General features: G+C 36.3%; 1 protein-coding gene across 2 annotated transcripts; it reads right to left on the bottom strand.

Moving 5' to 3' along the window:
* Positions 1-545: 545 nt before the first annotated feature.
* LOC125261114 lies at positions 546-11839 on the bottom strand. Of its 2 annotated transcripts, XM_048179702.1 has the most exons (10): positions 11726-11839; positions 10930-10981; positions 7914-7936; positions 6698-6841; positions 6125-6229; positions 5722-5848; positions 4014-4106; positions 2587-2646; positions 2208-2270; positions 546-1151 (listed from the first exon to the last, which is right to left on the bottom strand). In XM_048179702.1, the coding sequence occupies exons 1-10, from the start codon at positions 11768-11770 to the stop codon at positions 937-939; spliced, it is 927 nt and encodes a 308-aa protein (XP_048035659.1). In that variant the 5' UTR covers positions 11771-11839; the 3' UTR covers positions 546-936. The 2 variants fall into 2 exon arrangements, with proteins under 2 accessions (XP_048035659.1, XP_048035660.1); XM_048179703.1 differs by lacking the exon at positions 6698-6841 and having other exon boundaries at positions 11726-11838.
* Between the last annotated feature and the right edge of the window lie 300 nt (positions 11840-12139).

The raw sequence follows: 12139 nt of genomic DNA on the forward strand, positions 1-12139 counted from the left end.
AAATCTTAAGTTTAAAAAGCTTCATTTTTGTCAGGTTTTTCTATTCTGGTGGGGACGTCGCTATTGTGTCTTACCACAAACCACCATCGGGTGTCACTACTATGAATTATCTATAGATGATCTATTTTATAAGAATTATAAGCCATTATAAGATTAACAACAAAGTTTAAGTTTGGACAATCATTAAAGAGTTGTTTAAAAGGGATAAATTCTGTCTGTATTTATATTTTTACTGAATAGACCATTTCTGGGGATGTAAACAGTGAAAACTAGCCTTACCTCACTTCCTGTTTAACACATCTAATTTTCTTCAGTTTTGAGAATCTGAAAAGGTCCAAATAACAACTAAGACAAGTTATGTTGTATGACAAGCAAGAAATGTTCATGGATCATTGACACCATGGGTATCATGGTCTAAATAATAATGACCTGTGCGTACTGGAATCCACTCTGAATTAAAACACCACATGCCTGCCATTCATACTGCTATATATTTCTATAAATATTAGGCTTGTAACAGTACACAAAACTCAGGAGTAGAGGAATAGATCAAATGCATCACTTCTTTTATTCAATATTCAATACTACTTGCACAATATGCAACAGGCTGCATATAAATAAAAATGTGCAATTTCAGCAATTGTTCATATTAACACTGTCTTTGTGAATCAACACAAAACTGACTTCTTCATTCTCTTAAACACTTATTTAACTTGTCAGTGTGTTAACTTGAAAGCTCTATTAACATAGTGAAATTTGTTTTGCAAGCAAACACATTTTGAACATGTTGCCTTCAATAAACAGGAAAAAACATCTAGGTAAAGGCCCTTCCACCTTTGCTTTTACATTTTTTGCTTTAAGAAACCAACATGAACTTGTTGCCTTCAAAAACATAGTGGGAAAGACATCTAGATAATGGCCCTTTCACCTTTTGTGTTACATTTTTTGCTTTAAGGAATCAATACGATTCTTAACATAAAATTTCACCCCTTCCCAACTTCTCCCTTGAAGTGCTGCTGGGGAGCTTTCAATGCACTCCATACACTGAGCTTTCCCAGGAACCTTTCCTGACCTGATGCAGTCCATCAGAGTCTTCTCCACAGCCTCAATCTCCTCTGTAGACCACTTTCTCCATGAGTTTTGTGAAGATCCTGAATAAAATAAGAGTAATTAGTAATTGTGATCGACTCAAAACATCTCAACACATTTTTGCTAAAATCCAGTTAGCATGGTTGAAAATTTGTAAATTCTGGCACGTTTACATTCATGGTCACCTACTAACAATGGGAAACAAAAATTCTGGTAATTCAGTCAATATCTAAGATATGTGCTGGACCTGAGACAAAAATTGACCAAGTCAAAAATGACAAAATATTTCATAAATCTTAATCATAAATTACTGCATGAGAAATTAGTGAAGTGAACTTTGTTCTGGAGAACCCTTCCCTTTCTTTTCATGTTTAAGCCTTCAGTAGCTAAACATTTTAGATACAGGTCTGAAATAGGTTTTTGCTAATCAAGTAAAAATTAACAGTTCTACTCAGCCGTCATTGAGTCTGTCCTGTGCACTCCAATAACTGCCTGGTTTGGTTCAGCTACAAAATCAGACATCAGAAGACTACAGAGAATGGTTCGGACTGCTGAAAGGATTATTGGTGCTCCCCTGCCCACCATTCAAGAACTGTATACATCCAGAGCGAGGAAAAGGGCTCAGAAAATCACTCTGGATCCCTCACATCCAAGTTACCCCATCTTTGTGCTTTTGCCATCTGGCCGGCATCACTAAAACAAATTCCTTGTATGCGCAAGCATACTTGGCAATAAAGCTCTTTCTGATTCTGTTTAAATCAAAATGCGATATGGACTAGTGTCTGTGAATATTAAGCTGCAAAATACCATGTTGTATTGGACAGAACTGTCTAGGAAGAAACCACTAAAATAAAAATCGATATCCATTTATCCATTTTGGAACTGCCATGCTTCTGTAAAAAAAAGCTCCATCAATACAGATCACTGAAAAATACACACTTTCTATATGGTCATGTCAAACTTCTCCAAATTTCACCTCCACATGAAAATCAAGGGAATTCTGTTATCATCAAAATGTTTTTTTTTTTTTTTTGTGCAGATTTCTATTGAAATGACGGAACTTTCACAGAAAAATGGAAAGTGTGACCTATTTCATAAGACACTGAAAAACAGCTTACTCTCTGTTGTGTGTGGTCCCTCCAAGTCCTTGTCATTCAACTGCAGTTTTTTATCATTCTTGCCTGTTATAAACAAATGAGCACAACTGAGAAGACTTTCAATATATGCCATATTCAGTAAAAGCATAGAATACTGACTAAATGGTTACCAGTAATTGTGTCACATGTATTTAACAAAGATTAACAGGTGAAACAACAACAAAAAAGATCTTTTCACTTCCTTCTCTTCTCAGGATATAAAAATATAATATAGCATGTATAGGATATAAAAATAATAGAAGGCATGCAAATCATAAAAGCACTGCATGGAATGCACTCTCTTTACAAGTACAACAATATCAGAAGTTTTCTTAATCCTTTTTCATTTAAATCGTATTACCTTTTGGAGGTTGTTGATTTTTGTGTTGTCCAACTCCAGCAGTGGACTTCTTTGATTTGTCTGGACACATAAATGATTATTCAATAACAACTCCTAAATATCAGCAAGCACACTCATTTTTTTTCTTCCAGTAATATTTAGCCTTTTCTAGCTTTCCCATCGTTCCCTTTCAGACTGTTGTGAATTAAATTATATTAGTAATAGTGAGAGTGTTCTCCAATAATGTCAGCAGTAACAGTTTAAACAATCTTTATTGTCCTGTACACTTTCAGAATATGTTGCCCATAATGCTTTGCAAGACTGAGAGCATGCTGGAAGGAGGAGAATAGTGAATGACGCACGGCCCTTGTATAACACTGCACAAAACTACAATAAACAGCTCTTTTGTTTTTAATTCAAGTAGTCACTGGTCATTAGTGGTTCAACGGATCACAAAACTCACGGTTCGGATCACATCACGGTTATGAAGTCACGGATCGTTTCATTTTTCGGATCAGCAAAAAAAAAAAAAAATAATAATAATAATAATAATTAGGGGTTGGTGGTAACTTAACTTTGCATTTATTACTTCGCCCACTTTAACTACTCTGATACCACAGCAGAAACTATAAGCCTAACTAATACATTATTAAAGGCAAGTGAACAGACTGTAAAAAGAACAAATACTCTACACCAATTACAAGCATAGATAAATACAACAAAGTTACAAATAAAATATAAGGTCTAACTGTAGTATTAATTTTCGTGTACAGAAATGTAATAATTAAATATAAAATGAAACTGTTCACTGTATAAATTTAATATAGATTAATCTTTGTTAAAGCTGTGTTTTGTTGTTTGATTTACATTATAGACAACAGCAGGTATTTATAGGTTGCTGTCACTTTAAGAGTAAGACCTCATGCACGCGCACATCCGATAGATACACATCCGATTCCGAATTCTTTCTCACCTCGTTCAATTAAGACATAACCGAATGCGTTTTCGAGAATACATGCCGATAGGGGTATTTTGACTGACATAATGCGTGAATGTGACCATCCAAGTGCACTGAGGACGCAAAAGAGAAATTAATTTAGAGTTTAAGAGCTATCTGGAACGCGCCTCTCTCTCGCTCTTTGTGCGCACGAGCCTTGTATGCGCTTCTGTGCGTACCGATAACAGCGCTGCGTGCGATACCAAATTAAATCCTCTTTTGCCTCTTCTAGCGCTGGAATGGTTTTATATCTATTTAATGTGTGAAATAGCAAGACAAACGTTCAAATTATAACCTGTTCACTCTATTGTGGTGAAACTTGCAAATGATCCGTGAATCACATGCGTCCTGAACCGTGGGGCTTGATCCGAACGGATCACGGATCAACAACGATCCATTTAACCACTACTGGTCATTATTGCCTGCTAAGCAAAGAAGACAGACTACATACCTGCTGAATTTGAAGGTGAATCTGAAGCATCATTTTCAGTAATTCCTTTCTTGTTCTCAGAGTCTGAATGATCACTGTCCATCAGTACTCTTTCTAGAAAACACAGACAGCACACAAACTAAATAATTAGGAAACAAACTAAATATTTTTTAAACAGCTACATTCAATAAATGTCTATGACTAACAGTGGTGTTCCTGCTGATTGTAACTAGGGCTGGACAATAATTCAATATCAATATATATCGCGATATAATTTTTTTTCGATAACGGTGATATGATTTTTAAACATTTCCGGTATTTCGATATATACATTACAGCATTTCTCAGGCGCAGCCGTTAGAAAGAGCAGAACGCGATTGGCTATTTGCGTGATGATGTACACCACAGAGACATGCAGCCACCAGCCAGTGCTCAACAGTTGTACACTAAGATCAAACGCGGCAAGTTTTACAAAATGAGTACACCTGATGCAAATGCGACGGAACAAGCTTCCACAACTTGATGAAAATATGTGTGCATAACTACACCGCGCTGGTTAATGTTTGGTGCAGGAGAATGTGTGAAATAAAACCTTTAAACACGGATACTTTATTCTGTATGAGCTATGTGTCACGTAAAACCGAACATATGCACGCTCCACCTGTATATTTTTCATGTCTTCGTATTCAAACTCCAGTTCTGACCGCATCGCGAGCAAAATACAAACACACGTGCTGCTGTACTGAGGGAAACAGCCTGCGGCTCGCATGTCTGAACGCAGCTAGAGCAGGCAGAGGTGAATGAGGCGCATTTTTGTGACATTTGAATTCTCCACTGTAATGCAATCTCATGCAAACATATTTTCCACTTGTGCTGGTAGATTACAGCAAAACAATCCACTCCCGAGAGAAGTGATGCTTCCTCATGCATAATACCGCAATTATAATCTTATGCATACTATAGCGCAGTGATTGGATTAAATGAGCTTTATGTCATGAATATATATGTCGAGATTCGCTCAAAACGGTCTACGTCAGCATGTTCGACCATGCCCATACTTGGGCCGAAAGTACACGATTACGTTTCAAACAGGAAGACAGAATCGCTCTGAAAATGCAAAAATAACTATTTTTCATTTTCACTTTTCACCTTTAGTGTTTTCAATTATGTGCAGCCTATACATATCTGTTTACATCTCAAAAAAGGTTTTTTGGGGTTTCCTGACCCTTTAAGAATAATAAAATCAGCCTACGTTATAGTTTAATGTTAAAGATATTAATATTACTAAAGTGAGTGAGTCTTATGTTTATTTTTATGTTTGTATGAAGGCTAAATACAAATAAAAGCTGAACATAAATTTATTTGTACTGTTTTTATTTCTAAAATATTATATAGTTTTATAGGAAGAGATTTCATAGATTTGGCAAATTCATTTTTCAGACGTTTGTAGGTACAACATCCGTTGTGGCCGTTCTTGGCAGTTTTTCTGAGGCTATTATATAGTTCATATCGATATCGGAATTATATCGTATCGACCGAAATTAAGAATTATATTGTGATATAAATTTTGGCCATATCGTCAAGCCCTAATTGTAACATGGTATTTGAGATTTTTCAATCAGCTTTATTTTTTCATTGGCATCTGCCAAAGAAATTAATTTAAAAAAAAAAACTATGGAAGAAAATGTGTAAATGAGTTTACTTGGTTATTTACTCAGGCTTGTTTTACCTTGTGGATCAATCTGGATCTCATCGAGATTCCTTCCTTTGAATTCAGATAGCTGTCCTCGTTCCATGGCCATAAGAATTTTACCTATCTTGGCCAGCTGTAATGTACCTTCAGGTAGCCGATAGTACTAAACAGCAGAAGAAAAGACTAACTAATCATTATGCTCTGAATGCCAATTAAAAAAATTAATCAGCTAATTTTTGATATTTGATTAAATAATTTGATACTCAAATTTTGCCCAAGGTTGGCACGTCTGAAAATGGATTGCGGTACAACAATTACTTTAATCTCAGTTGTTTTTTTAAATATTGGAATTAAAAAACACTTTTATGTGATTTGTCATATGTGCAGGAAAAAGGGACACTTTTCATATAAATATGTTAAGATATTCAAATAAACTTACGACTACACTGTCAGTTCTTCTGAGCTCAGGTACACTCGTGTCCGTGTCTGGAGTAGGGTCAAGGGTCACGGTACCATCACTATCATCGGAGCACTGATGTACTTTCTGAAAAATGATCAGAAAAATACACTCAAATTCACATTTTTAATTGCAATTCATTTTAGCTTAGAAAGCTGTTTTAGCTGTGCTAAAAACTGGACTGTCTGACATAGTCAGTTCATACAATGTTAACCAAAAATGATCTGTCAACATTCTTGAAAACAGACTGTTACCAGAACTCCAACATTTTTTTTTTAATCAGAACAAGTAAAAGAGTAAAAATCACCAGGCAGCCTATTAAAGCTTTATTTTGGGCGTCCCATGGCTCACCGTCTAGGGTGCCTACTATGTCTGAATCTAACACAGGCCCTCTACTGTAAGCTAACCGCTGACTAGAGACACCTGCTAACTGAAAGCAAGAAGTTTGATGTTTTGATAACTCAAAAGTAACTCAAATAACTCAAAATTCACGTTTTAACAAACATAAGACTGACCTAGCAAATGAAGCCATACAAAAGACTTAATACAACTAACCCTTCTTTTCATGCTCTGATATAGATGTAAAGTCTTTTCCCCTTCATCATTTAAAGTTTTTGTGTACGCCTTCATGTATCGCTCTTCACATGATTTGTGATGCTCTCTAAGTTTCTGGAGCCGACTCAAGTGATGGCTCTGAACCTACAAGACAAAAATAAGTTTGAAAGTTTTTTGGAAGCTTTTCTTTTGCCATTTATGCTACCTTCAGAACTGAACCTTTAAATAAGGACTTATTGTTGACAGCAGATACAGAGGTGAGCCACAGGAGATTCCCTATATTCCACTAAACAACTCGTTAAAGGTGGTAAAGAGGATGTTTTGTTTTATACATTTTTGCAATATTATGTGAAACTGTCTTTACTAAGTGATAAAAGACTATTTATTAGGTGCACTGAAAGTAATAATATTAATATACATCATCTGTGCACGAGGTAGGGCCTTAAAAACATCAGCCAATCGTTTACGCGATCATCGCATGAACGATTGGCCCTCTGGCTTGTCAATCACTGCCATGACGTTCCTTGTGAGAGACGCGCGGCTGCACGCTCTAGTAACTTTCCACACTCCACAGGCGCTGCATGCAATGTTTTTGTCAGGAGACAGGAGTAACAACTGCAGATTATGAGTCACCTGCGGTGAGTCCGACATAATGAATCCACAGCTTTAGGTCGCGCACACACTTAACGATTGTAAGGCCGATTATGAATGTAAATTGATACTTATGACTGATCGCACTCAAATGCGTCCAGTCAGAGCCAGTTGCTTTCAGTCTGTGATTACAGTCGGTGTTCAAATTCCATGTGAAAGTATATAAATCTGCTTCAGGAGCAGGAAACAATCGCTGTATGTTGAGCACAGTCAGAATGTTTTAGCTAGTCGTAAAATGTGTGCCCGGCTTAATAACACAGCGAATGCCGGTGGTAAACAAACACTCGTGCACGAGTTTTGGGAGGCGTTCACTTGAAATGAGCTGTGAAGGAGGGGGATTGTTCTTCCACATGCGCTCATTTCAAAAACTCAGTCGACGAAAACATCCTCTGTACCACCTTTAAGAGTCAAATTAGTAATGTCAACTGTGTTTGACTGGCATGGTTCAGGTGGTTGACTGACACAAACTTGTGCATGCTTGCTGGTGCAGACTGGCTTTTGTAAAGGCTTGGGAGAGTTTAGGTGTTGAAAAACCCAGACCTGTGAATCACTAGTGGCTGCCTACCTTTGTCTTCTTTTCAGGACCATCTGTCGCATCATCCATGTAATGGAATTCACAGAAGAGAAAAATGTTGGTTAGGTTCACAAAGAACAATGCCAACTTGAGGCTGTTCAAACTTTAGTAAAATATTTTTCCATTTTGTTTCCTCCTACTAGTTCTAGGCTTAAACCCCAAGAGAAATCTCAGTATGGAATAACAAATCCAAAACACTAACCAATAGACTTTACACATTCTTACAGTTAATTAATAATATCTGTGTCCAGTTACTGTTAAAAGTACTTAGTTAAGGGACAATTGTCCAATTTTATTTTGAACTTTAGAGAAGCCATTAGATGTTAATTTTCACCAACAATGAATGCATAAGGAAATAAAACTAATATTTCAGAAAGGTATTTTTCACAATAACAATCATATGTCTAGCCCTTTTATACTGTTTAATGCTACCATTCCAAATATTCTGTCATTTGAAAGCATTTCAAATATTTAACAAAAAAGCACACATATTAAATTGGTTTTTAAAATGTACATTTTCACTAAAGGCAGCAGATATAATTAACTAGTTGCCTTACTTTCTACAGATGATCTCTTTTCTTTAATAGGGGTGCTCCGATCAGGATTTTTGAGGCCGATCACAGAATGCAGTATCTGCGAATACCGATCACTGATACCGATCTTTTTAAAGGCTTCTTTTTATCATTTATAACTAATGATAAACTAACTAATCTATATATATATATATATATATATATATATATATATATATATATATATATATATATATATATATATATATATATATATATATACTCCAATCAGGATTTTTAGATATTTATTTAGGGACTGAATTTCATTTTTGAAATGGGGTAATTCCCCTCTTAGGTGACTCTTGTGTGAGGGGAAGCACCACGGACTGTGCTTTCACACAAGAGTCCGCTACTGATACTGAAAATCCGTCCATCTTCTACTCACCCTTGAAGTATCCTAGGTGTATGTGACTTACCTCTTTCAGAATAATCCAATCGGACTTATATTAAAAATTGTCCTTATATTAAAAATTGAGAGAGAAGAAAACAAAACCCTGGTCATGAATTAGAAGCACAAAACAAGGATTTGTAAAGAAAAATGTTGGAGAATTTCGATATAAGTGAAGAGGAGACTCTTTTTCCTTTGCTACATTTCCCAGAGGCGCGGGCGCGACGCATACGTCTTCGCCATTCCCAAAATCAACAGATGTGAGAAAAAAAAATGTTTATTACGTTTGAAATCTGGATATTTATCTTACAAAAACACATGGATTCGCTACAGGAGGCCTTTATTCACCCCCTGGAGCTGTGTGAGGGACGTTTTAACCTTTTCAGTGGTGAATATTCTAGCGGTCCCCCAGAGTGAGGTTTTTTTTTAAGACGACCGTTATTTTAGAACGTTCCCCTTACTGTTTCCATGGCAATGCGTCAGGCTTGTCACGTGACACACCGCGTCTACAATAACGCTGTATGACAGATGGATCGCTTTTATTTAGTTTTTCCTTTTTTCATTTAAAATATTCACAAACTTACATACCATGTCATGAACAACCTGATATTCCGATTCACAAATATGTGTAAATGAGTGTGTTTTGTCATTTAAAAACCTTTCTAAATGATCTTGATCTGTAATGTGAGATGGGCGCCGCCATGTTTGTTCGCGCTCCAGTTCAGAGTCCTGTCAGTCGCATTTACAGCGCGTGAATTCATCAATTTCTCCCGAAATACAAGTAATAAGTGGTGGGTGAACTGGATGAAGAATAGAGTGAACTTTATGTGTATCAGATATTAATAAAAAACATCTGCAAATTAAATTTGAATGGATTATTATTGTTGCTTTCATAGACATATGCGTTAGTGATGGGTCGTTCGCGAACGAGCCGGCTCTAAGAGCCGGCTCTTTTACGTGAACGTCGGGAGCCGGCTCACATATCTGAAGAGCCGACTCTATTTTTAAAAACAAAGCCTATAGAAATTCAATCATTATGTAATGAATGATTTAAATTTTATTTAAAACAATAGACTAATAATTCAAAGAATAACACAAAAAAATATAATTATATAAGCCTAGGCGCACACACTAGTGATGGGCATTCCGGCTCTTTCGTGAGCCGGCTCGTTTGAAGAGCCGGCTCGTTTCGTGAGCCGGCTCTTTAAATAATAAACTATGATTTTGACTATGATAGGTGTGAAAACAGTTCTAATTAAATTATTAAATGAAATCATACTCGCAATGTCTCACAATTTCACAAATTGTTTTCACACCTATCATAGTCCAAGACATAGTTAAAACATTTATTATTTAAAGAGCCGGCTCTTTTCAGTGAGCTGAGTCAAACGAGCCGGCTCACAAAAAAGAGCCGGAATGCCCATCACTAATATGCGTGTATTTTTCAAACTTTTAACTAGTATTTGTGTATTTAAATGTCTGAAACCTAAAATATGCATTACGTGGTTAATAATACTGCATAGTTGTGATAATATGACAAGAGCAGTGCACGTCTCTCTCTGGCTCAGCGCCAGCCACCGAGTGAAAGCAGTTTGAATTTGGCAGTTATGTGACGTCACTGAACGTTCTAGATCCCATCTGTGGGACCGTACTCCCAGGGGCACGGGAATAAGAATCCGTACCGCTCAAAAAGTTTAATACAGATGTGCGCACTTTATTTCACATCTTCTGAACAGTTGACAACAAACACCCGCTTATCCCCACTGAAAGGCTTGGAAGAACAAGGACAATTTTTATTAACAAAATGATTTACCTATAAACAAAAGATGTCAGATTGAAAGTGTATGTCACGCACATCCATGAACTTGGCACGGAGGAGGGCTGTTGCAGGAGAGTATGGAGGGCTATGTTGGGTATTTCTTTTATTTCAAGGTTGTGTTCTTATAAACCTGGGTTACTCTGGCTCATAAAGCTAATTCTATAATTAATTCTAAGCTTGAAGAATTATTTGTAGTAATATTTGACACACTACAATTCATGAGCTCACCTGTGCATCCAGAGCTTTCATCCATAGATGATTTGAAACTAGTTTCACCTTCCTGCAAGCACAAGTGTGACAGTCAGTCAAACATCACAATCTAACATCACATTACACTGTATTTTAAGCTGCAATAGTATAAATCGTCAATATATTAAAGTATTTAACATTGTGAAAGAAGGCTAGATATTTTCATAATTTGACAGAAAATGGCATTTTCTAGTCTAGAAAACTGCATTACAGAAGTTGAAAAATCTCTTGTATATTTTAAACATCATATTCATGTTTTTTTGTGGGGAAAAGTGATGAATCCAGCCTGGATCACACCCCCCACATGGCTCTTCACGTGCAGGCCGCTAATCAACTGCAACTCCCGACTATGTTACATTAATGTTACCGAACATCAACTAAACATATTGCTAAAAATAATATCAAAATTTTGGTGAAAATATGTCCTTCAGAAATAGCATTAAGACAACAACATTTTAAAGTAAATGAAGATTATACGTGGATTAAAGCTAAAACGCACGTTAACCATGCGATTCTAAGTGTGGCCTTAAAACATGTTTTTAAAACTTATAAGAATCTACAGCACTAATTAATGTATTATTGTTAAAACATTATTGTCATTTTGTTACATTAATGATTAATCTTCACTTTCTGCAAAGCTGCATAAAGTTTATGCTGATTGTGAAAAGCGCTAATGTATAGAAATAAAATGACGTGACTTTGTTACTAAATGTCTAAACAATACTAAGTTACATAAACATCACAATATTACATCGAGATCCATGCATAAACTCACCTTCCCCTCGTCCATGTCGTGTCGTCCTCGCCGTGTCTCGAGCATCTCGTCATCGCCGCAGGTGTGATCGGTAGGGTGGGGGAGGGGATAGTCGCGGTGGGGACGTCACATCTCCGCTTGTGTGTGACGCGCGCTCATTACGACTACTAGCCTACTAATAATAATGCGCGGGAGATATATTTTTATTTTTTACCCGACTTTCCTTTTTGTGTTTCTGAGATTTCTGTTTTCTTTGCAAATCGGTGAATTAGCAGATTTGCTCTCACAAAATAAATGCAATTTCTGCTCAAAGTGAGATTTAATGAGAGATTTTTTCCAAGTAAAAAATGACATAACGTAGATATAAAAATACATTTATAGCCTATTAAATTTTACATTTAAAAACAACACATAAATGGATCCAATTTAGAACTC

This window comes from Megalobrama amblycephala, unplaced genomic scaffold, assembly GCF_018812025.1.
Source record: "Megalobrama amblycephala isolate DHTTF-2021 unplaced genomic scaffold, ASM1881202v1 scaffold306, whole genome shotgun sequence".
Taxonomy (NCBI): Eukaryota; Metazoa; Chordata; class Actinopteri; order Cypriniformes; family Xenocyprididae; genus Megalobrama; species Megalobrama amblycephala.

Coding starts and splice junctions, on each gene's coding strand:
- LOC125261114 (XM_048179702.1), bottom strand. CDS start 11,770: ATGCTCGAGACACGGCGAGGACGACACGACATGGACGAGGGGAAG. Junction 6,842..7,913: donor GTCCTGAAAAGAAGACAAAG/GTAGGCAGCCAC, acceptor TTTGTCTTGTAG/GTTCAGAGCCATCACTTGAG. Junction 1,152..2,207: donor GGGACCACACACAACAGAGA/GTAAGCTGTTTT, acceptor TATTTTATTCAG/GATCTTCACAAAACTCATGG.